At 43.5% G+C, this 21,596-nt stretch overlaps 3 protein-coding genes across 4 annotated transcripts in view; 1 reads left to right on the top strand and 2 right to left on the bottom strand.

Moving 5' to 3' along the window:
* Positions 1–343: 343 nt before the first annotated feature.
* On the bottom strand, positions 344–2,330 carry LOC121626554 (ependymin-2-like). Its single transcript, XM_041965130.1, has 6 exons — positions 2,182–2,330; positions 2,026–2,060; positions 1,769–1,903; positions 859–1,045; positions 688–775; positions 344–531 (listed from the first exon to the last, which is right to left on the bottom strand). Exons 1-6 carry the CDS (start codon positions 2,246–2,248, stop codon positions 402–404), a joined length of 642 nt encoding a protein of 213 aa, XP_041821064.1. The 5' UTR covers positions 2,249–2,330; the 3' UTR covers positions 344–401.
* Positions 2,331–4,528: 2,198 nt separating this feature from the next.
* On the bottom strand, positions 4,529–12,012 carry alpk1 (alpha-kinase 1). Of its 2 annotated transcripts, XM_041965566.1 has the most exons (14): positions 11,868–12,012; positions 10,990–11,259; positions 10,103–10,257; positions 9,827–10,025; positions 9,535–9,594; positions 9,353–9,439; positions 9,194–9,270; positions 8,979–9,074; positions 8,791–8,892; positions 6,572–8,417; positions 6,285–6,432; positions 6,050–6,212; positions 5,280–5,466; positions 4,529–5,167 (listed from the first exon to the last, which is right to left on the bottom strand). In XM_041965566.1, the coding sequence occupies exons 2-14, from the start codon at positions 11,102–11,104 to the stop codon at positions 4,968–4,970; spliced, it is 3,435 nt and encodes a 1,144-aa protein (XP_041821500.1). In that variant the 5' UTR covers positions 11,105–11,259; positions 11,868–12,012; the 3' UTR covers positions 4,529–4,967. The 2 variants fall into 2 exon arrangements, with proteins under 2 accessions (XP_041821500.1, XP_041821501.1); XM_041965567.1 differs by lacking the exon at positions 11,868–12,012 and having other exon boundaries at positions 10,103–10,222; positions 10,990–11,109.
* A 943-nt stretch (positions 12,013–12,955) lies between these two features.
* LOC121626464 (RAS guanyl-releasing protein 2-like) overlaps positions 12,956–21,596 on the top strand; it is a 33,614-nt gene continuing 24,973 nt past the window's right edge. Inside the window, exon 1 of the mRNA XM_041964994.1 lies at positions 12,956–13,375. The gene's annotated coding sequence lies outside the window, so the exon portion shown is untranslated. The remainder of the gene's footprint in view (positions 13,376–21,596) is intronic.

The raw sequence follows: 21,596 nt of genomic DNA, 5'->3' as shown, positions 1-21,596 counted from the left end.
CCATGCAACACTTTTGCACAAATATTACAATGCTGTATATTGTATGTTGTCATTACGCACAGAGACGAGGTGAAATATACAAATTTGTTTGTGTTGCTTTACTGCTAAAAGCTACATGCGGTCATACATCAGTACATCCAAAGATATGACGACACTGACATTTCATCTTAACACATCTGATATATCTAATCTGTAGCGACCAAAATATGTAAAATATTGTTGAAAAATATCCAGTTCTGCAGAAATGCTGTCTGCGACACTCGAGTCAAGATGCTCGGAACTACGCCTGCTTTAGCAGGAGTGAGTGTGACGTATACCACAAACATAACACACAACAAAGCTATGATTTAGTTGCTCCTCTTGCTTTATTAAAAATCTCAAAAACAGTATGAGGACAGCCCTCACTGTATGTTCAGGAACACGCTGAAGAAGTCTGCCGGCTCCTCCTCAGTTTTCGTGTCTGCATCCTGGCAATAGTTTGGAGGGTTGAGCTGACCGGGGTCTGAAATCCCAATGATGTTGTTGTAGAAGCTAGTGAGAACAGAAAGGCAGCTGGTGACATAACCATCATTTCGCTGTGTACAAATATTTCTCATTTCCAAAAGTCAGTGTCTGGCCTCTCGCTATGACACTGTCCTATCCGTCCCATTAGAGGCTTTTACAGTGTTGATGTCAATGTAAACTGACCTTGTCACCATCCATCCAAACTGCTCAGTGTGGTAAACCGAGCTGACAGGAATGCAACCGAATTCAGTGACCGTGCTCAAGTACTTTCCTGCAGGGTGAGAGATGAGGAAATGAATGTGCTGATAAACTGGGGTGAATAAATGGAGTCCTAACCATTACAAGCTCTCTCACCTCCTTTGTTGGGCAGCTCTCCTACCCACGTGTTGATCAGGAGTCCTTCTCCGGGCCCAGATGAGCTGCCCAAAATAGACTGGGCCAGCAGAGATGCATCCTTTGGGATCTCCATAGGCTGGAAGTCTACCTTCAGAGGCCTTTTTATGCATGTACGTGCACGTTCGTTAATCTCATACATGGTAGCCTGATGGATGCAAGTGGATTGAGGATGAGAATTTCATTTATTTACATTTCTTTCTTTTAGACCTGACATTTATACTTAAAATAATTGGCTGTGTACAGATTAAATACCAATTTACTCAATTCAGGATGTCTTTTAGTGTGTAAATTTATACCACTGTGACCACTGTAGAACAAGCTGATATTAAATATTAAAATCACTCATTCAGTTTTCTTTAAACACTTAAATTTGTACATTCACATAACCACTTATACCTGGATTTATGTTACACATGTTGTGAAACCCAGACAGATAAATGCAGTGGTTGTGAACTCTGTCTCCCATTAAAGATTAGGCCTTTGTTGACGTGATAACCAAAAACACTCCTCGTGTAAATGATCTGCATGCTCCATATAAAAATGAGTCAGAGAGATTAAAAGCCGAATAAAAGAAAGTCCTCGTACCCTCAGCAATAAATAAGTAATAAAACTTGCTGCACCTTAGAACAGGTACTTATTATTGCTCCATTATGTGTGTTATGTGTGTGATGTGGTTCCTAAATGTCTTGTTTTTATGGACCCCTTTTTTGTTGATTGAGGATCCCATGCTGAAGAAAATAACATTAGCTGAATCAGAATTTTAAATTGTGCTCTTCAACACTTCCGTCCTTGCCTTTTTCACTTCTGATCAGCAGCAACTGCAGGCTAAAATCAATCTGTTGGGTGTTCGTGTCATTGCTTTGGTCACCTCACGGAAGAGCAGAAGAGCGTCAAAGGTGAACGTCTTATTCTCGTATTTGCCCAGCTCCCTGAGTCGTATCCGCCGTCCCAGTGCATCATACATGTATTGGGCGACGGTGAACAGCTTCTCATTCTGTGTGGTCTGGAGGAAGATGATGAGAGTGAGTTTACATCTCCCTCGTTCACGTTGTAATAGTGTCAGTATGCGCAGGTGCTGCTTTACTGTGCTCATATAACACACACTTTGAAGCAATAAACACTCACCACAGTGAGGCCCCCGCTCAGAAGAGGAGGACTTGCTGTGTTTATGGAAGAAAATGTGTGACAACGTTACATTGCATCATTCAAAAAAAGCACACATTGGACAAAAATGTAAAATAGCATCAAATATGTCTGATCGCTCTGTAGTGTTTTACTTACAGCACGGGTGAGGCTCCTGGGCCAGGCAGCCAGCCAGTAGGCACACTGATACCACTAACAGCCTCATGCTTCAGGGTTAGACTCTCGTCCTCTCAGGCAGACAAACGCTCTGGTGCTTGAGAGGCAAGTCACTTCCTTATAAATACGGGCCCTGACGGATTCTGGTAGTTACTCCTGCTTCCGGGTTTTATTTTTAACCGCACCCCCACCTACTGTTATTAGGCTCTCATCAATGGCTGTATCAGCCAGTGTCTCCTCCTACAAATGATGCCTGTTCTTTATGTTGGCAATAGGTTAATTAATGTTTTTTTGCGAAGGAGCCACTTGTGCACAAGCTTGTGTGTATAACTATTAAGGGATATAATATCTACATCCAAACTATTCACCTGAAATACAGTCTTCCTTTCAATCAGTGCAAGTAAAACAAGTGGCTGTGAGGTCTGTGCACAGTGGGGCAGAGGTGAAGAATGTTGTTTGTGCTCACAAAAGATGGAGGCTTACAAAACCAGAGCTGGATTTTGGCTGAATGGAGCGGAGGTGCACACGGCTCAGTGAATTACCTCACTGTCATATGATGTGCAGGTGTGTGGCGGCAGTCCTCACACACCTCCTATTCTCGCTGAATCATGCAACACTGGGACAGGATTGATGGTGATAAGAGCAAATCATTACTATCTAATCTGGATTTTTGAACCGATGTTTGGCAACGACAAACACACTTTACCATTATCAAGATTACCACAATAGCTGGATTATGGTAAATATTGTAACATTGTTTGATTCATAGAATTTGAAGCGTCTCTACTTTGTTGTCCTCACTTGCACCAAATCAATCACAACCTCACTATGTTTGAATAAAAACTATGTGTCTATGTGTTATTTACTGGCTACCTGCTTGCATTCTACACACACTTTGAAAGTCGCAACTGGTGTTGGCATGTTTTCGTTGAACCAGCATAGATAGGTTCGATGGTAAGGCCTGGAAGTCCGAGTTCACAACCCAGAATGTTTTATGAATCACATCTCAAATAAATAAATAGATAAATAAATAAAACCAAAACTATTTTTTGGCGCTTTTTGACATGGCTTGTCATTGTTGGTGCTAGGCTGACTACCAACATAAGAAGCTTCTTCAAAAAGAAAAAGGATGAAACAGACATCAAGACGCAGGCGAGGCGAGAGGAGGTGGAAGACTTGTCTCCTTTGGCTGTAGCGAAAAAAATATTTGAGTGTGTCTAATGTAATTTTCCCCTACAGATGGGTGTGCCGTTCAAAGATGTACTTTGGATGTAAATAAGGTGCCAGAGTGCATTAAAAAAGCATCAAAATAGAGTCTGTTTACCAAAAAGATTTGTGGGGGAGGAGCCTAGGAGGCACCTTCAGGCAATGTCATCATCATCCATTGTTACATAATCAGAAAATTTTAACAAATGTTTGTGAATGGCAAACACACCGACCTAAAGGTGAGCAACAGTCAGCAGAATAGCAGGACTATGGCAAAGCTGACTACTATGTTCTACTCACTTGCACCAGATCAATCAACCCCCCCTGCTTATTAGTACATTTTACATAGATTTTTAAAGTTTTTTCTGATGGTGGCATGTCCACAAGTTTATGTTCTACTGTTGAGTTTCTACAATACAGTTGAGAAAAACAACTAGAAGATACAGCTGCAAGCAACAATAGTTGGGGTCCATGCTGACAGACGATCAGATGCAGATGAGATTAAAAAAATGAAAGGCCAAGCCGTTATAACTGCGAGAAACGTAAAGAAATGGGCCTGAGTCGTGGGCGGACTTCTGCCATCTGCCAACTTTTGGTATTTCTATTCTTTCTGCACAAATGCTTTTAGCAGAGGAAAATAATAATAATAAAAAGCTATATTAATTCTATATTTGTCACCGGGGATTGGGAATTTGAGTTTGGAAAATGAGAAAGTTATTTTTAAACCTAAAAAGTTCACAACAGATGTGTTTAGTTATCAAGACAACACAGCTGACTCTAAACATTAACTCAGTTCTGCCTACAATTAGTAAAAGACAGCTTGAAGTCAATGACAGTGAATAACTTGATGTGTAACAGTTAACCATGATGAAATGTTTTGCTGGTGAGCAGCATGAATGGTTTTGTAAAACAGTGAGCTGTCGCAGCCTCTCATGCCTTTAACTCCCAGTGAACAGCAGAATGTTCCCTCCAGTTAAGTTAAATAAAATAAATATGATAAGATAGGAGAGTAATGCATGTCTGCCAGGTCACTCCCACTATGTTATTTGTCACGGTATCAGGTGATTCCTGCACTGCCAGTCCGGTTAGACAGCAATCCAATGACTCAGTGAAGAGACAGTGATTGATAACTCAGATTTTATGTCCAAAACAAAACAACACACGTTATTTATTGCAGCAGGAAAACAAACAGAAATAAGATGTAGGTTCTAATTCTGTGGCTGTAAATCATACAATGTTATCTTCTATAGAGTTTGTGAATGAAATTTAGATTTTCATTCCCATTTTGAAACGTCTATGAGGCTGGTTTATCATTGTCTTCAGAGTGCTCGGTGTATCAGTGTATTAATCGTGTGGAGAAAGATAGAATTTAAGTGACATCCAAGTTTATGGTTTAGATATTTAGCACGACAGATGTGTCTAAGATTACCAGAACTAGCTGAGAAAAACCTAATTTATATCAGTAGTAGAATTAAAAAGTGCTATGAAAAATACAGTGCATTGATTGTAACTGCATTTTATCTTAAACACGTCAGTTTGAGAAGCTCATGAAACTCAGGAAGTCATGAGTCATGTGTCTGTTTGACCACTGGAGGTAGTTTGAGCAGCTGGCAAATGTCATTACACTCTGGTCCGTGTTGCTCTTCCAGAAAGTACCTGAGGCCTCTGGCTGCAAAGTTGGAGGGGCCTTTGGGTGTCTTGGTGGAGTGAATCTGAGGGTCAGTGAAGTAGGTCAGCCCTTTGCCATTGGCTGTCACCCATCCTGTGAAAAACAGGAAGGAGGATGAGGCTTTAGCATGTGACAACACTGCACTTTAAGTGTGTGGACAATCATCTACTACCAGTGACCTCAGTGATCAGCAACACAGACACACCTTGTAGGTCAACAACAACTTCCTGGCAGTCAGAGAACAGGTAGGTAAAGTGCCCAAAAGCAAGGCCATATTCTGTAGCCTGAAAACTCTTGTCCTTCTTTCCGGTGTTGTTGGTAAGTTTGACGAAGTCTCCGAGCATGTAGGGCTCCACAGTTAGACATCCCACAATCTCATTTCCATTCAAAATCTATTTACAAGGACAGAAAACAAGAGTTACATGAGGAAGTGTTTTTGTTCACAGCTCATTAATATGGCTGCAAAAACACAGTTATGTGTATTTGTGTAGAATCCAATAATCCAACAGCTTCAATATGTCTCTACATGTAATTCAATGTGTTGTTGCAATGAAAGTGCTCTGTCAATACTCAAAATACTCAGTGCAAGGAGTTGGAGTGGAGACAATTAAGGTAACAGCAAATATTTGTGCCACAACTTCCCATTGTTCCTTTCAAACAGCTCACAGTACATTCTAGACTTATATAAGGAACAGAATATTGACTCTATGACTGTCACAGCTGTAAACTAACAACTGGAGGGCGTACTGAGGTAAGACATTTGAATTTTAACCAAAACTGCTTCATGATTATTGCAGGCTCTCATGCACTCAGCTGTCTCTGAGGTTACTATGTATATGTGTAGGGGCTTCTATTGAAGTGGTTTTCATAATTGAGGTCATTTTAATTTGAATCAAACATCTGCTATCTGTACTTTCCTAGAATGAGGTAAACATTTATTATGTTTGGCATGCACATTTTATGATCTTGCCTCACCAATAGCGCTTCCGAGGGAATGAAGAAAATCTGAGCCATGACCTCCTTTTCATAAAGACTCTTGTTGAATTCGGTCACATAGTGCTGGGCTGTCATCTGTCTCTCCACATCTTTCAGGTGAAACTGGATCTCCTTCGGCTTCAAGTAGTCTTTCCCCACATAACTAAGGGCATAAATACTCAGTAAAAGAGGGACTCAGCACCAGTACATTCAGGTTGTGTGTGTAGTTGCGTACCTGCTTAACCTTTCCTCCTGGTGTAAAAACTGTACCCATATTGCCGTTCTCTGCTTGCCCTGCATCCCCATCGGCTCCCCAATGTAAACGCAGGTCTCCCTGGCGGTCCACAGTCCTGTGACTTTTGAGAACTTCAAATGAAGCGCACCTAAACAGATGGCATTCAGAGATTAGCAGACAGTTGCAATCAATATTTTATTCACTCCTTAAGACGCAGCTGGGTTTCTACATATAAACATGCTCACAGCAAACTGACCCTGTTTTCAGCAGTGGTGATTCAAACTTACTGTAGGCGGTTCTGTGTGTCTTGAGTTTGAATTGTGTCCTGTCACTGTGCAATCTCTTCAGCAGACATTCGTGGCAAACTCCAGCCAGCAGGGCTCGGTAATCCTGCTGTGACAACAAATATTGTCTCTCAGGGACAACAGCAGCTGCGGTGCCGTGCTGTAGGCAGCTGTAGCACAAGGGGTTCTTCGTCTGAGGGACGTTCGCTTTTTCTGGGGAAGCGACCTCACTGAATTGTCGGCCACTTTGATTCTCCTCCAGCATCTCAAATGAACTCGCTGTGGACGTTTCAGTGGGGGCACTCTGTTCTGGGACAAACTGGGAAACGTTTGGGTGTGGGGTTGCTGAGGAGTTCTTGATAGCAGGTTTTACAGATACTGAGTCAGCTCTGGCGTCTGTCTTGGGGTCAACATGAAGGCTCTCCAGAGGTTGTGGCGTGGACGAGGTTCTGCGTTCACATCCAGATGTGCGTTTTTTGTGCGTGGGATCATGAGCTGAATCACTGGTTTCAGAATCTAGTGTTTCCAAGATGAAGAAGCTCCCATCGGACTGTGGTGACGTGCTGCTTTGGCCGATTCCTTCTGTTGCTAGGCTATTTGGCTGAGGTTTCCTACTTGTGGTGGGGTTCAGGTCAGCTGAGATTTTCTCCCACGATGATTGGGAACTGAAACTGTCACTGAGGGAGCTGGAGGACGTTATGAGAGTGAGCTGGGATAAGGATTGCACTGCTCCTTCAGCTGATGATGGTTGCAATGGCACATCGACAACATCGCTCATCCAGTCCTCCTCAGTGTCCAATGTCTCTATTCCAGCCTGTATCACTTCAAACTTCTGTGAATCACGACTCGCACTGGAGGAGGAAGTGGAAGATACCGCAGATCTTGGGACAGTATGGGAACTGACACCAGAATTAAAACCCTGTAAGTCCTGCTTCTCGTTTTTATGCGATTGCAGCATGCTTCCTGACCTATCATCATCAACCTCAGTGGTCGGACAGTTCTGGTTGCCTGCACTTCCTTCATATTCAATGGCAATACTTCCTGTGTAGCCGCTGCTGCTGCTGGGCCGAGGAGAACCTGAACTACTCAAGGAGAAGTTCTGCCATGAAGAGCCAAGGTTATCTGTGCTTAATAGAGTAGAACACAGCTCAGACCTTTGAGGTGGGTGTGCAGCAGATGACTTCGAACCTCTCTGTTGCGGCTCCTCTCCTTTGGGTGCATCTTTTGGCACTTTGCAGGCCTCGGTGATACATTCTGTGTTGATTGTACCGATGGTTGTCCCCAGTGCAGTTATACAAAGCCTTGCCCCATCTATCTTGTCTTTGGTCCCCTTACAGCTTGTGTTGGTTGTCTCACACAGTGATGCATGATACTTCTGGAATCTCTGCATCACCTTAGCAAAACCTTCCAGAGTGAAATTTACAGATTTGTCTTTGATGTTTCTGTAACTGTCAGGGATAAAAGACCCCTTGTCTGAATTAAGGAAAGGCTCCACTTGCAGCAGAAGCTTGACTTGGGCGACCAGATGCATGATTTCAGCGCAGAGGGTGTCTTTGTCTTGGGTACCTGCATCGTATTCATAGAAACTTGCTAACGCTTTTTTGCAAGCTTGAGTTGCCTGCGCCACAACCTCCCGAGGAGTGCCAAGCCATTTGTGAGTGACAGTGAGGGAGTAAGCGGCCTTGAGGAAGGTGTGAAGCTCCTGCTTGCTGGTGACCAACTGGCCCCCTGCTTTGGTGAGCAGTCCGATTGTGAATGCCTCTCTAGCCTGCAGGAGGAAAGACTGCCTTTGAGAGGCAGGGCAGTCCACTGAGAAACTGTATGATAACAAGCAGGTCCCTTGAGTTACCTAAAGAAAAAGAGGACAGAGTTTTTTTTAGCATATATGTATGTGGGACCTCTGGGAGAGTTGAAGGGGACGCACATGAAGCAAGAGCTGCAATTTGCATTAAAGTAATTTGGCATAGCTGTAATTGCACCAATTTGCCAAATGTAAACAAATACAGGCTTGAAAAACAGGGCTCGAGTTGCAGCTCACAGCTAACTACATGACTCCATGGCAACATTAAACTTCCTGATTACAGCTCCCAAAGCAATAGGCGGGTGTTGGGAGGCTCAGCTGCCTGTGTGGGCCCACAGTGTCAGATTCTGAGAATCCCTGATTTATGTCAGTTGCAGGAAACCTTGAGGTATGGCAGACAACTGCCGAAAGAACAACTTACCACATTAGTCAGCACATAGAGGGAAGTGTACTGGCTGTATACCACCGCCATCTTTGCTGCCTGGCCTGCCGAAAGAAGCCGATGACTGTCCCCAAGTAAAGACTGCTCCAAACAATCAGACAGACATAGACAAAAAAATTACACCAAGCCAAAAATATAGAAAACAACTTTATATCAGTTGGACTTACCAAATCAATATCTGGATTAGTCCTAAAAGCATGGAAGTCCTCATCATTCATTGACACCAGTATGTTGGCCAGTATGCCAAGAGAGGTTCCAATGCCCTATAAAACATATGGGCATGCAGAGCAAACATTTCTAGCAGTGTGTAAACTGGGATGTGAATGTCTACAAGCTCATAATGTGGCGACTGCGATGGCGATATTGTGGTTTTCTGAGCTACCTTTTTATCAGGTTTAGGAAGTGCATAGTAGCCAACTAGAGAAGCCCAGATTAACTCTGCAGCCTCTAGCCACAGGCCTGAAACACAGCACAAAACAGCCATAATATCGATGCATCAGTGGAGCAAACTACTTTCTTCCATTCAAGAAAAAGGACTCACCCAGCTTTTGTAAAATCATTCCACGCACTTGAACGCTAACGGCCTGCACAAGAGCCCTGTCACTTTCAGAGCGGTAAACCCAACGACCTGTACGAGAAAACAAAGGAGAGCTTTTTATTTTGCAAAAAACATGTTCATTAAATAACATCAAGGCAATTAAAGCGACATAACAAGGAACCTACCTGTGGCCCCACTATAGCTAATGAGACTGCTAAGTATGTATTCCGCCTTCTGTAGTTTGCCTGTAGGGAAGATGATTACAATGCTCAAAGCCAATTATCAAACATCTCTATAATGAAAATCTGTAATAATGACAATGTAATAAAAGCTTTTTCACGTGTAAATTCCATGTTGTTTGCATCAATCACTATTATCTCTGAAAACCGTAATTGGGATGATTAAAGAAGCATTTTCTTTTGTATTCAGTCATCACCAGTCCCATAAACTCAACCCCATCCCTCCAACACACTGTACCAGAGTTAAGGTAGACTCTGGCCTGTCGTATGACCAGCTGGGGGGCCACAGGCTTGTCAGGGTGGCGCCGATGGAGCAGCTTGGTGATCTTCAGCAGCCGGCTGGACTCGTCCGTCCAGTAGAGGAAGCGGTCGACTAAGAAGACCACAGCCAGTGCCGAGCAGGCCTCCTGAGCCATGATGGAAGCCCTCAGAACAGCCTGGCAACACAGCGAAAAGATTTAATAAACATATGTAACACCACAAGGACACCGTTACTTAGCTGTGTGAGTCTTACCAGTAGCTGAGACAGGTGCTTGCTGACGAGGTCACTGAGGTTGGTCTTGTCGTCGGCACTGACTGACTGCTTATACTGCCACTTCTCCGGCATGAAGGGCCACTTCATTTCCGTTGCCTCCTGCAGGACAGAGGCCAGTTCTGCACACAGCGAGTCTACAAGAATTAAACAGAATTTCATAACAAAGTCTTAATAATATGAGAAATGCTTGTTTAACTTTGTTAAACTTTTGCAGGAGGGAATAACTTGACTTCAACCTCCAGTAGGAAACTTTCTACACTGTCAACTTCATGAAGGATACCTGGACAGATGTGTTGCTTCCAGTGGGCAGCAAAGTCCTCTCACTTGTCAAAATAATTAGCAAAGTGCTGAAAATAGACCTTTATAGTGGGGATGGGACTCACTTCCTGCATACCGAATCACTTTGTGATTCAGTTTTGGAAATTTTGGACAGTTTTAGGTGTTTTGTTTGTTAGACTTTTAGGATTAATGGCAGGAGATAATTCATGTCAAAAACAAACGTGTACTTTTTTTTGTGTTCCAACTTTTCTGTTCTTCCTTTAGAAGAAACATGCTGGATGTGGGCACTGGGAAGGCAGGGGAACTGTGTTATAATGAGCTCAGACGGAGGCTTAAAATGAGCACTGCCCCGGCTTACCAAACAGCATTAGCTAAACAAAAGGAAATCCCCTCAAATCCATGCCAGCTCCATGGTGGATCCACTAACCATTTGTAAAGAAAGTATTTGTCTAATTCTCAACACAAACCATATGTGTGGATCTTATGTGTGCCCAATTCTGCCACCAAACCCCTCAACTAAATCCCAAATCTGACTTCCTCCAGTGCCCAAATGAAAACTGACTAAATAGCACCATCGTGTGTCTGACCTCTACAGCTGCAGTAGTTCAGCCTCTCTTCCTCAGTGGGCTGGGTGGACTGCGGAGCTGCTGCCAATACCCTGAGACACTCCTCCAGTAAATCCCCCACCTCTTGGCTGTCCATCCTGGTGCACAGCTGTTGTAGCCGTTGCTTGGGATGAAAGAATTTCCTCCTTCCTTGGCCTCTTCACCCTTTTTCTGTATCACAGTGACTCAAGGAGGGGAACCCCACGGGTTGACCAGAGTGCTGTTGAAAAAGGATTGCACCACACCTGGCCTCTTTTTAAATTTCAAAAACATGAAAGATTAAATCAATACCTGAATACAGCCTTTCTGATAAAATAATAAATACGACAAAAGGCAAACCCATTCATGTTTTTTCATGCATGTGATGTCTTCTATGAACAGTCCACGTTTGCTGATGTGTGTTCTTGTGAAACAATGTGTCATGTGATGAAAAATCAGTATACAGTTCTTTAAGAGAGGTACAAACAAGACGTGCCATTTAAAAAAAACTTTATGATGATGTATACTTTCATTAATTCAGTCAGAATACTGTGAAATCTTTTAGCAGATTTTGAGACTTAACAATTGGCTATAAGTGTATAAGTGTATATATAAGTGTGCCCAAGTGTGTCCAAAGATAAAACATGCATTATATATTTACATGATATTATATAGGACGTTATTTTCACTTTACAGATAGGTAGATGTTATGCCAAACACAGAGTGCGCTGTAAGTTCACAATGACAATCACTGTAGTTTAAGACAACACATCCTAAATAATTCCTCTCACTTAAGTTAAACTTTCACCTTAAAGGACTGTCTCTATAGCTATTGTTTCCCATTTTATAGCATAACACATAGACACTTAAACAGCACCTACCGTGACTACTGGTTCCCTTCGTCTTCCTGGTAGGCAGGACTATACGGCGCTGCCTTCAATTGCTGTCGGAAACATTGAGTTCCAACTTGAGGGCGCTTGGGGCTAGTCTCCCAGAGGGCAGGACAGAACAGACTGAACAGCAGGTCTTGGCAGAATCCCTTTTATGTTAAGAATAGTGTGCAGACCATGTGACTATGTTATTTTTCTTTTACGAAGACAAGCGACCGTGGTGTCAGATTGAAATATCCCATTACTGTAAAGCATACAAAAAGAGAAGAAGAAAAACGGCAGCTTGATTTCACTTTCGCTTTCAAATGTTAGTTACTTAAGTACTCAAGAGCTCAACTTTCAGTTCCACATATCAGCGTGGCAACATGTCATGTTCTGAAATGTCAGAAAAGACGAATTAGTCTACTGTTTCATCATTCATTCATTAATTTTATGGTTGCCATGCTCAAATTACCTTGGCAATACTACATTCTATGCTTAGGGTTGCCACTACTTCATCAGAAAAAAAAATCCTACATGCATTGAATGCAACATGTGACGTTCAGTGGACGAAACACTATCCTGTAGCAACAGGTATGTGTATGGTATGTAGTATGGATGACAATAAAGATGAAAGATAAAGATAATAAAGATGTATTTAGTGTGGAACCTTTATGATTAGTTTAAACCATCAACAGCAACGCAGCATGTATTTTCTCTCCTTGTCATGCAGTGTAATAAATATATTCATTAATTAATTAATGCGTGAATTGTCCATTGTTCCACTGCAGCAGCTGTCTGCCTCTTGTTTAGTGAAATAAATAAATAAAAAAGCACGAGAACAACCGATAAAATTTTCCAATTTTTGAGGTGCATTAAGGATTTTTGAAGGCAGCAAGAAGTGTAGACATGTATGAAGCTACCAGGAACTGACTGATTGATGAGGCATGAGGAGCCAGCGAAATCTGAACAGTGTCGTGGCGTGCAGCGGTGCGTAGCAGCGCGCGCACGACAAGCAGCGAGCATGTGGCGTTGCTGTGATACTACCAATAGGCGGGACTGTGGCTCTGCAGTGTGATTGTGAGCTGCACAGCTGGAACATTAGCAGAGGGCTGGCACGCGGTCCAGCTGCGGCCAGATGACTGAGCTCAGCTGCGTCTGCTACACCAGCACGCGTCGCGTCCAGAACTTAGTCCCGAGCGCGCCGGGGAGAGGGCTTGTGCGCATCGTGGGGTTAATGTGCTGTAAAAAAAATAAATAAATCCAACATGCCCGCATAGCTTCATCCAGAGGAGCGCCAGTATCAGAAGGATCCGATTGTATCATTGCTGATAAGTTCTCCTGGGTTTCGATCATCGGCGCCTCTCTCCGCATGACCTGCAGCTTCCACTCCGAAGCCAAACAGGCGTTTTGAGTTCGGTGGCGCTGGTGATGTAACGCTTCTCATCTCAGTGCTCACTCCACAACTGTTATCAGTGTTACCTCCTCTCCCGGAGCATGGGACTCCTCAAACTCTAAAGGTAAGACCTGTCATCGCATGTTCGTACAAAACTGAGGCCACTTGAGCTCATATAGACATTTTTTACGCACGGCGGGGTCGGGTTCTTTTCTCGTCTGTTCAGGCACAGGTATTTAGAAGATGTTCTGTGGATCACTCCTTAATAGGTCAGTGTAAATGTGTGGACCAGTACTGAAACAGTAGATAAGATCATGTGAGGACTTGTCTTCCTGCACCATCAACCACAGCCATGAGAATTTCTGGTTGACTCATTAGGATGCCTACCTTGTGCTGGAAAAAAGTACTCACAGCTGTTCTGCTTAGACTTGTAGAAGGCTGCATCCCACAGCTGTCAGACATCTACTAGTTGAACTAATAGAACTAATGAGCCTGTGCACAGTCATTTTGAGGAAGAGGAGCATCAATGAGCAGAGTGGAAGAGCATGGAGGAACGCCTGTTCCTATAATTAGATTGAGGAAGGGGCAGGGTCTTTAACCTGCTTTGACTGAGGTGTGAGAGTGATGGCAAACAGAAGCATGTTGACATGCGAGGTTATAGCTTGACCCATCTGGCAAGAGGGGTGATGCCGAAGCTCAGTTTGAACCTGCTCCTTCAACACTGATTCATCCATTCACGATGATAGCTTGCTTCCATCAAACGACACTGACTTTCAAGGCCGCTCAGCAGCTCTGCTGATAACCAGTGAGCGGGCTTGTGGTGATGAGAATCCTCCATGGCTGAAGGAAAAGGCTCAAGGCCACATCCCAGCTCGATCTGAGCCAGCCATGGCGGTTGAATTTTACAAAAAAAAAAGGTCACACTTACCCCGCTCACTTTATTTTCTTTCAGTCACCCCCCCTCATTACCTGTTCTCTCAGACAGGTTGCAGCTGTCTGACTGCAGTGATTCAAGGTGATTTTCTCCCACCGCCCTCAGAGCAGCGGGGATTAGGAGGCATCTTTGAGTGTCGGGGCTGCTGATTACTTGCTCTGTGGCGTCTTCGCCGATTTCACCCCTGCCTTATCCAGCCGTGTTTTTGGTGTCAGAGCAGTGGGATTTGACTTGTAAGCTGCGACTGGCTGCTCTGGATATTTAAAAGTCTTAGCCACTGTAGGTCTGCATCCCTGTGGAAGGCAGAAAAGTCACTTCAGTGTTTTTTAGTGCGACTGGTCTGCATATTGCTGATGAACCGTCCCTGTTTTGAATATTGGACAAGCATACTTTGTGCGTCCTTGCTCATCTAGATCAGCATCTGCTTCAGAGAATGCAAATGATCAGCCGTCATACGCTCAGCGCTCACGCAGACGAATCTGTCGTCAAAGCACAAATCAATAAAAGTCCATTTTATCAGACCACAGCTTATTTGAGCTCATCAGCTGCCTCAAAGCAGCCCATGGCCTCTGATGTCACGTGCCAAACAAGTGAAGTGGTGCTTGACTTGATAGATACAGCGCTTTAAAAAGAAAGCATTTCAAGGATTCTAAAACTAAGTAGAAGAGAGTAGAAAAAAAAAAGCCTCTGAATCTGTCTGTACTTTCTCTCCTTCGCTGCCGCAGTGCAATTACTTCAGGCCTCTGGAGCGGCCACCCTCGGTGTTTAGCATCGCTCCAAGCCACCCACTCCACCTCAACCTGCAGTGGTGTTACACTTATCAGGAAAGCCAGCCATAATTGAATCTATTCTGCGGGGCAGCTGCAGCTTATGTCAAAGGACCAACAGCAACAAACATGGGAGGAGGAGGAGGAGGAGAGGAAGGAGTAAAACAATGGCAGAACAGAGGGACATAGTGAGGAAGAGGGAAACAAAACTCAATAATTACAGAGAGCAGACCAGAGCAGCGGCTCACCCCGTCATTGGGGTGCACGGTCCGGTGCCCTCTCCGCCCCTGTCCGCTGCCTTCATTATCTCACTCTTCATGAGCTAATCTCACAGTATCTGCACTACACTTCTAATTACCTGTGTCGACCCCTCTCACCTTACCTCCCAGGTCGCACCAAGCATTCATTCATTAAAGCACTGGAGAGTGACAGCAATGGTATCGGAAAAGCTGCGCCTAGGCCGCCTGAATTTGCAAGTTTTCTTCTGTAGTGCTCATCGGGAGTATTTATTTATCTGATTTAAACACCAGAAAAGGGAATTTAAAGGCGTGCGTCATCAGATTTGGTTCGACTCCCACTGACTTGGCAGGACATGGAAGGATGCGGCATCTCTTAATGTGCACAGGGTCGCTTCTAAATGAGCATGAACCGCTACATCCTAATTTCAGAATTGCAACAAGTAAACTTGATGTCATCTCTGTCCCTCCTGGGTTCCCTCTGTTCCACCTCTTCAACTCCCATGAAAGGGCACAGACCTTGTAAGATCTCAGCCTGTCGGTGCACTCTGCTCTCCTCACCTTTAAAGGAATAGAGGCAGCAGCAGAGGAGCGGGAGACGCAGGAGGGGAAGGTAGCTGGCGAGGGATGGTGTCGGATTTGGAGAGCTATAAATCAAGCTGGGCCTGGAATTAAAGGGCGAAACACAGTGGTGGATGAGCCTGGTGGGAGGGCGGATCGAAACTCATTGGCTGCCATATCTCAGCAAGTGTAGTAATTACTAAAGGTAGTGAATTAACAGTGATGGCGACTGCATGGGTGTGATTAAAATGAAGGTTTCAGTGGACTGGCATCTTTCTGCGCTGCAGGTGTTAGGCGTTCCCCACTTTCAGAAAGGGAATAGAAAGACGACGGAGTACAACGCCTTCAGCATCATGCACCTGCAATCAAAAAAGTGCATTCATCTCTCTACCTCTGTTTTCGTAATCCATCTGTTTGCAGTTTTTTCTTCTCTTCATCTGAATTTGCATAATGAATGGTGTATTATGACAACAGGAAATTGTGGGGTTTGTGGTCAGCTCAGGGATGCAAGCTGCTTTAGGGAGGAATACATAAACAGGAACTAGCCAGAACTGACACTGTTTAAAAAAAAAAAAAAAAAGCCTGCAGGGAAAATGAAGAGACTGGCTGGGTGAATGTGAAACTCCGAGCGTTTACACGTAACAGTGTGAGCGACGGTTGTATGAAACCACTGTTTAGCTCAGTGAGCGGCGGCCTCACAGGCGAGAGGAAATGAAGCAAACATACGCTGCAAAGAACAAATTAGTCCCCACATGTATACAACAAGAGCCCTGCTCTGCAAACCACAGACTTCAGGTTTCTTAGAAAACCTGAATTAGTGAAAGATAAAGGATTCAGCATCATTTGGTGTCTGAGCTTAACAAGTGGCTGTTTTTTTTGAATGGATGTTTTGCTGCAGCTACTCAGTCTTACCTCTGTTTCTGCATGAAGGGTGGGCTTTTGGGGCCGTGGAATCAGATTGCAGTTGAAACTGCTTTGGAAAATGTAATGATTTGGATCCTCAGCGTGCATTACGTTTTCTTTTTCTTTATCTTGTTTCAGACAGATGTTTGAATTGCATTACTCTCGTCAACCAGGCACCGACGCTAAATGAGGCTTGACTTGAAAGGAATAGTTCAACATTTTGGGAAATTTGCTTGTTGAGGGTTTGACGAGAAGATCGGTGCCACTCTTGTGTGAGGCTACGGCTAGCAGCTGGTTGTCTTGGCTTAGCATAAAGACTGGAACCAGGTTTGCCAGGCAACCAGTGAAAACTACAGGAGGTGACTGTTCTTAACAACTGTTTTTTGTACTGATTAAATACATTAAATGTAACATGTTGATTGGTGAGTTTTAGAGGTGCTGGGAGGCCGATTGTCTTACTTTTGGATAGAGCCAGGCTAGCTGTTTCCCCCTGTTTCCAGTCTTTATGCTAAGCTAAGCTAACTGGCTGCTTTCTCTACTGTATAGACATGAGAGAGAATCTTCTCATCTAACCCCTGACAAGAATGCTATTGCTTTAATTTGATGGCATTTTTCCTGAAATCATGATTTTTTCCCCCCCATAAGTTCTTCTTCTTGCAAAGACAAATATTTAAGGTCACTCTCATGTCATTACATGGAATTTCTTTTACTAAGATGAAACACTCAGTAACAGGAAGTGAGGCTCCTGACTTCAGCATTTGCAGAAGAGCAGAAAACAAATCCTGAGTGTGGCATGCTCTGAAATCAGTTGGCGGTTGGCAGGAATGGCCTGGGTGTTCACTGCGAGAAAGCCTCTAACGTTGTATCGCAAGAGATAATTTGTCACGTTTGCTCTTTTGCGCAATACACCATGTGTTTATGTCTTTCGCTCATCACGCAGCGAGAGTTTGACAAGGATGTCCTGTGTGTGTCAGAGAGAGAGCTGACAGAGTGAGAAAATACACCGAATGAAATCTTTATTAACGAGTAATGAGGAAAACTCAAAGTTTCTGCCTGTGAGATTGTTTGTAATAAGGTTTAAAAAGAAGTGTGGACACGCACAATTACTCACCACATTTCACACACGCACACCAACACACCCTTCCGGTATTTGTTGTGAAGCAAACTTTCACATCTGGTTAAAAGGACAGAAGTTGGAGCAGGAAGCCTCAAAACAAAGCAGTGAAAACAGACTGACACAATGATGCATTGTTGTGTTTGGGGGCAGATATTGTAACGGCGCGTGGGATCCGCTGCAGTGCCCTTTCTGTCTCACACGTTACGCTTTTCATTTGAAGTCAGAAAGTTGAGATGTGGCATGTGACAGTGTGCCAGATGTGGAACAGGATGCGTGACTTTTTTTTCATTTTGGTGGACGTAATAAAACATCACACTCTGCCAGCTGCTCTGTCCCAGCAAGACATTGTGAAATCTACATACTTTCTCCCTGACTCTCTTCTCTTATTCCAAAGTTATGAAACCGTCCTGCTTGCCTGCTTTGCATGTAGAGTATTAGTAGGACAGCTTTCATTTGCTTTTGAGATAGATTCAAGTTGTAGTTTTTCTTCTGTTTTTGTGTTTTCCATCATTACTCTCCCTCCCTATTTGATCTTTTTCCTCTTTGGCAAAAAACTCTCTTTCCATGTTTGACTGGCCTGAAATGTACGCTTTCTTCCTGCATCCACATCTCCCTCTTTATCTCCCATTCCGCACGCCCCCACCCACCCTCCCTGAGGAGAAACTGTAGCTGCTAATCTCAGTTTGCAGCCGGTGCCTCCCCACCGATGTGACATTCTGCGTGTCCAGGGAAAAGGAAATGTTTCCCTTCCTGCTCTCAGTACCCTGCAGTCTGTAAATAGAGCCTGCCACCAGCCGCTCGGTAGGCCCCTCTGGAGAACTATATCTGTCCCATCATGCAACACCCCTGCTACAACTTCCTGAAACAAACTAGGAGGTGTTGGGTGGGAGATAAGAGTGGTGTGTGTATAATATGAAGAAGTTGTTTGTAACAGTCAATAAATTTCCACATTCATTTGCAACACTAGGTTTTTTTGTAGTTTCAAGACACAAGCAGGTTTGTCTCCGTCTACCAGCCTTTAAACTACATTTTACACTCCCGGGTTGGATTTGTTTTTGGAAGTATAACGCCAGCCATTGGCCTCAACAGTAAAGTGATGGATGTGGATATGGAAAAATAAGAGCAGTGAATAGAAGAAGAGGAAATAAAAATTCCCTCTCTGCCAAGAAGGAAGAGGTTTATAGGAAATGTTGGCTTTGTTTTTAGGAGCACTATCAAACCAAATATTACATTCTTTAAGAGTATATTTCAGATACTGATATATACCATTACATGCTAAATGTACAGCATGCAAGATTACATGTAATACAATTAAATGGATGCCAACACTCTTAACTGTCATCCATGATACTACACGATCAAAAATCAATAATAATAAATAATTTAGCTTAATTTTTTTCTTTATATAACTAGTAATTCAAATATAAATGACTGATTGATATAATAAATAATGCAGAATGCTAACATTCATTCTGCAGGGTAATGTGCTCACAGTGACAATACCAACATGCTGACATTAATCAGTTAATATGTTTACCGCATTCACCACCTCATGCATGCATTTTATAAGTTTTTGGTCATAAACCAAAACGATTCCCTGACTCTTCCTCTAGAGCCTCCAGCAGCGTTCGCCCGATGTAACGACCGACGTCAGTCACGTCGCCGTCCGTAGAGCACTGTGTGGCTAAAAATGCCTTAGATAGAAGCGTTTAACATGTCTGCATGAGGCAGACGGCTGCCTGACAGCTAATCAGAGTGAACAAATGGATCCACATCGAAAACATCAATCAAACTTGTTTTACCCAAATGCCAGTGGGGAGAGATTAAAACTAAATCAATGGCTGTATGGTGACTGTGTGTTAGCTCTGGGTATTAACTAGCATGGAAATGAGCACATTATGGGAATATCAATAGCAGGATGGATACCATTATCTGTGTCTTTGTCAGTGTCTTATCATCAATCAGTGCTAGTGTCAGTTTTAAGACGTGAAAAGTGGCTGAAGAGTTTTACAGCCAGTTTCCTTCTAATGTGGCGGCTTTGTGGGGAGGTGTACTTAGTAGAGTCTGATGTAATTTCGACAGAAAAAGGGCATGTGTACACACAAACCAATTTCCTCCATTGGCTAGAAAACATAGTCACTTTACGCAATTATGAACTGCATTTGGTTGTGTTGCTCTGTGCTAGTAAATGCCAGTAGATGTGTTGAATGTGCTTGTCACCACTAAACTTTAATCTGAGCAGTCAGTCAACATCATTCGTCTGCAGAAACAATTTTCATAATCTAAGTACTGTTTAATTGTCTTATTTAATTCAAAGTAGCTGCTTCCAGCTTCCCAAATGTGAAAATGTGCTGCTATTTTTGTCGCACGTGACTGTAAATTAGATATCTTTGTTGTTTTGGACTGTTATTTGGACAAAACAAGGAATTTGAAGATGGCTTTTCAGCTTTTGTCCATTTTCTGATGAAAATCACCATTAGTTACAGTCTATTTATCTAAGAGACTGTTATTTGGAGCCCTACATTGCTCATGCACAATGGAGACATGCTCCGTCTTCCTCATACTGTTTCTTGCATATACATATGTGCATATTTGTGCAGTAAATAATGTTCTTTTCAAGTAAAAGAAGCAGTAGCCACTGGTACTGAACCTGTTTGACTCTTTCCAAGTGAGCAATCTGTGGACGTGCCACAGGTATTATAAAGCACACTTCTCTGTTGTTTAGTGGCCATAACAATGAGAATGAGAAGGTGTCTGGTCAGAGGATGTGACATTTTCAGTGCCCACTAAACCAGCAGCACACTGCAGATTCCGCATGGGCAGGATTGACCAGGCACCCGTCAACTTCCCTTTATCCCCGCTGTGCCCCAACCCACCCCTAATCTGCCTGATCGATGGCCCTGGACGGTCGTCACCAGGCAACCAGAGATAACACCAAAGCTCTCAGTGTGTGCTAACAGTCAATCTACCGCTTCACAGCTGTAAGAAACGGAATCAGAAATGACGCTGTGGGGAAAATACTTAAAGGATTGCAGCTTGTTAAAGATAAATCAGGGTCTAATGTCTCCTGAAAGCACAGAGAGAACTGTTCCCTAAGAGCTCCTGTCAGAGGGATGATGAACGGTGTATTCCACTGGATGACAAGATGGTATCATCAGCGAGACGGGCACAGTCTGTGCCGCAGTGCCAGACTAGACTGCGTTAAAAAGCAGGCTCAACCTCTGCACAGGTGGCGCTGAAGCTGCCTCTGAGGCGTGGAGTGCATCTGCAGAGAAAACAGTTTTACATCCTCATTTTGCACTTGAGAACAGACGGTTCTGGACTGAACCTGAAAGTGAAACAGACGCACATTTTGTCACAGAGAAATGCATTTCAGCTGAGATTTAGATGGCTCTCGTCATTAATATGGACTATTTTGCATGGCAATAAGCCACTTTCACTTCTGCTATGTGTATGAGATGTGAGCAGTGGTGTCTGATCTGACTGCTTTTTGTAAGCCAGGTGTCACTGGTCTTGCTGTGTTTTTATTCTTTGAGGTTTCAGAGTTGCAGCACTGCTCTGTAGCTCAGGCTTCAGTCCTGTGGTGCCCTTAGCCCCCCCCAGGAACTTTCATGTCTATCTATAGCAACAGCACATCATTTTGATATTGGTCCCGCAGTCTATGACTTCTTCACACTTAACCTTCGTGTCATGATTTCACTGTTTCCTACTTATCGTCATAGCCACTTTGACTTTCTCTCACTGTCTGACTGATGATTGAAGCTTTAGGCTCATACTTCCCTCTTTTTCTCCAGCTTTTCTTTCGCCTCCATCCCTGCAGAAACGTG

This window comes from Chelmon rostratus, chromosome 23 (genome assembly GCF_017976325.1).
Source record: "Chelmon rostratus isolate fCheRos1 chromosome 23, fCheRos1.pri, whole genome shotgun sequence".
Taxonomy (NCBI): Eukaryota; Metazoa; Chordata; class Actinopteri; order Chaetodontiformes; family Chaetodontidae; genus Chelmon; species Chelmon rostratus.
Note: the sequence above shows the minus strand (reverse complement) of the source record. Positions and strands in the feature narration are given on the sequence as shown.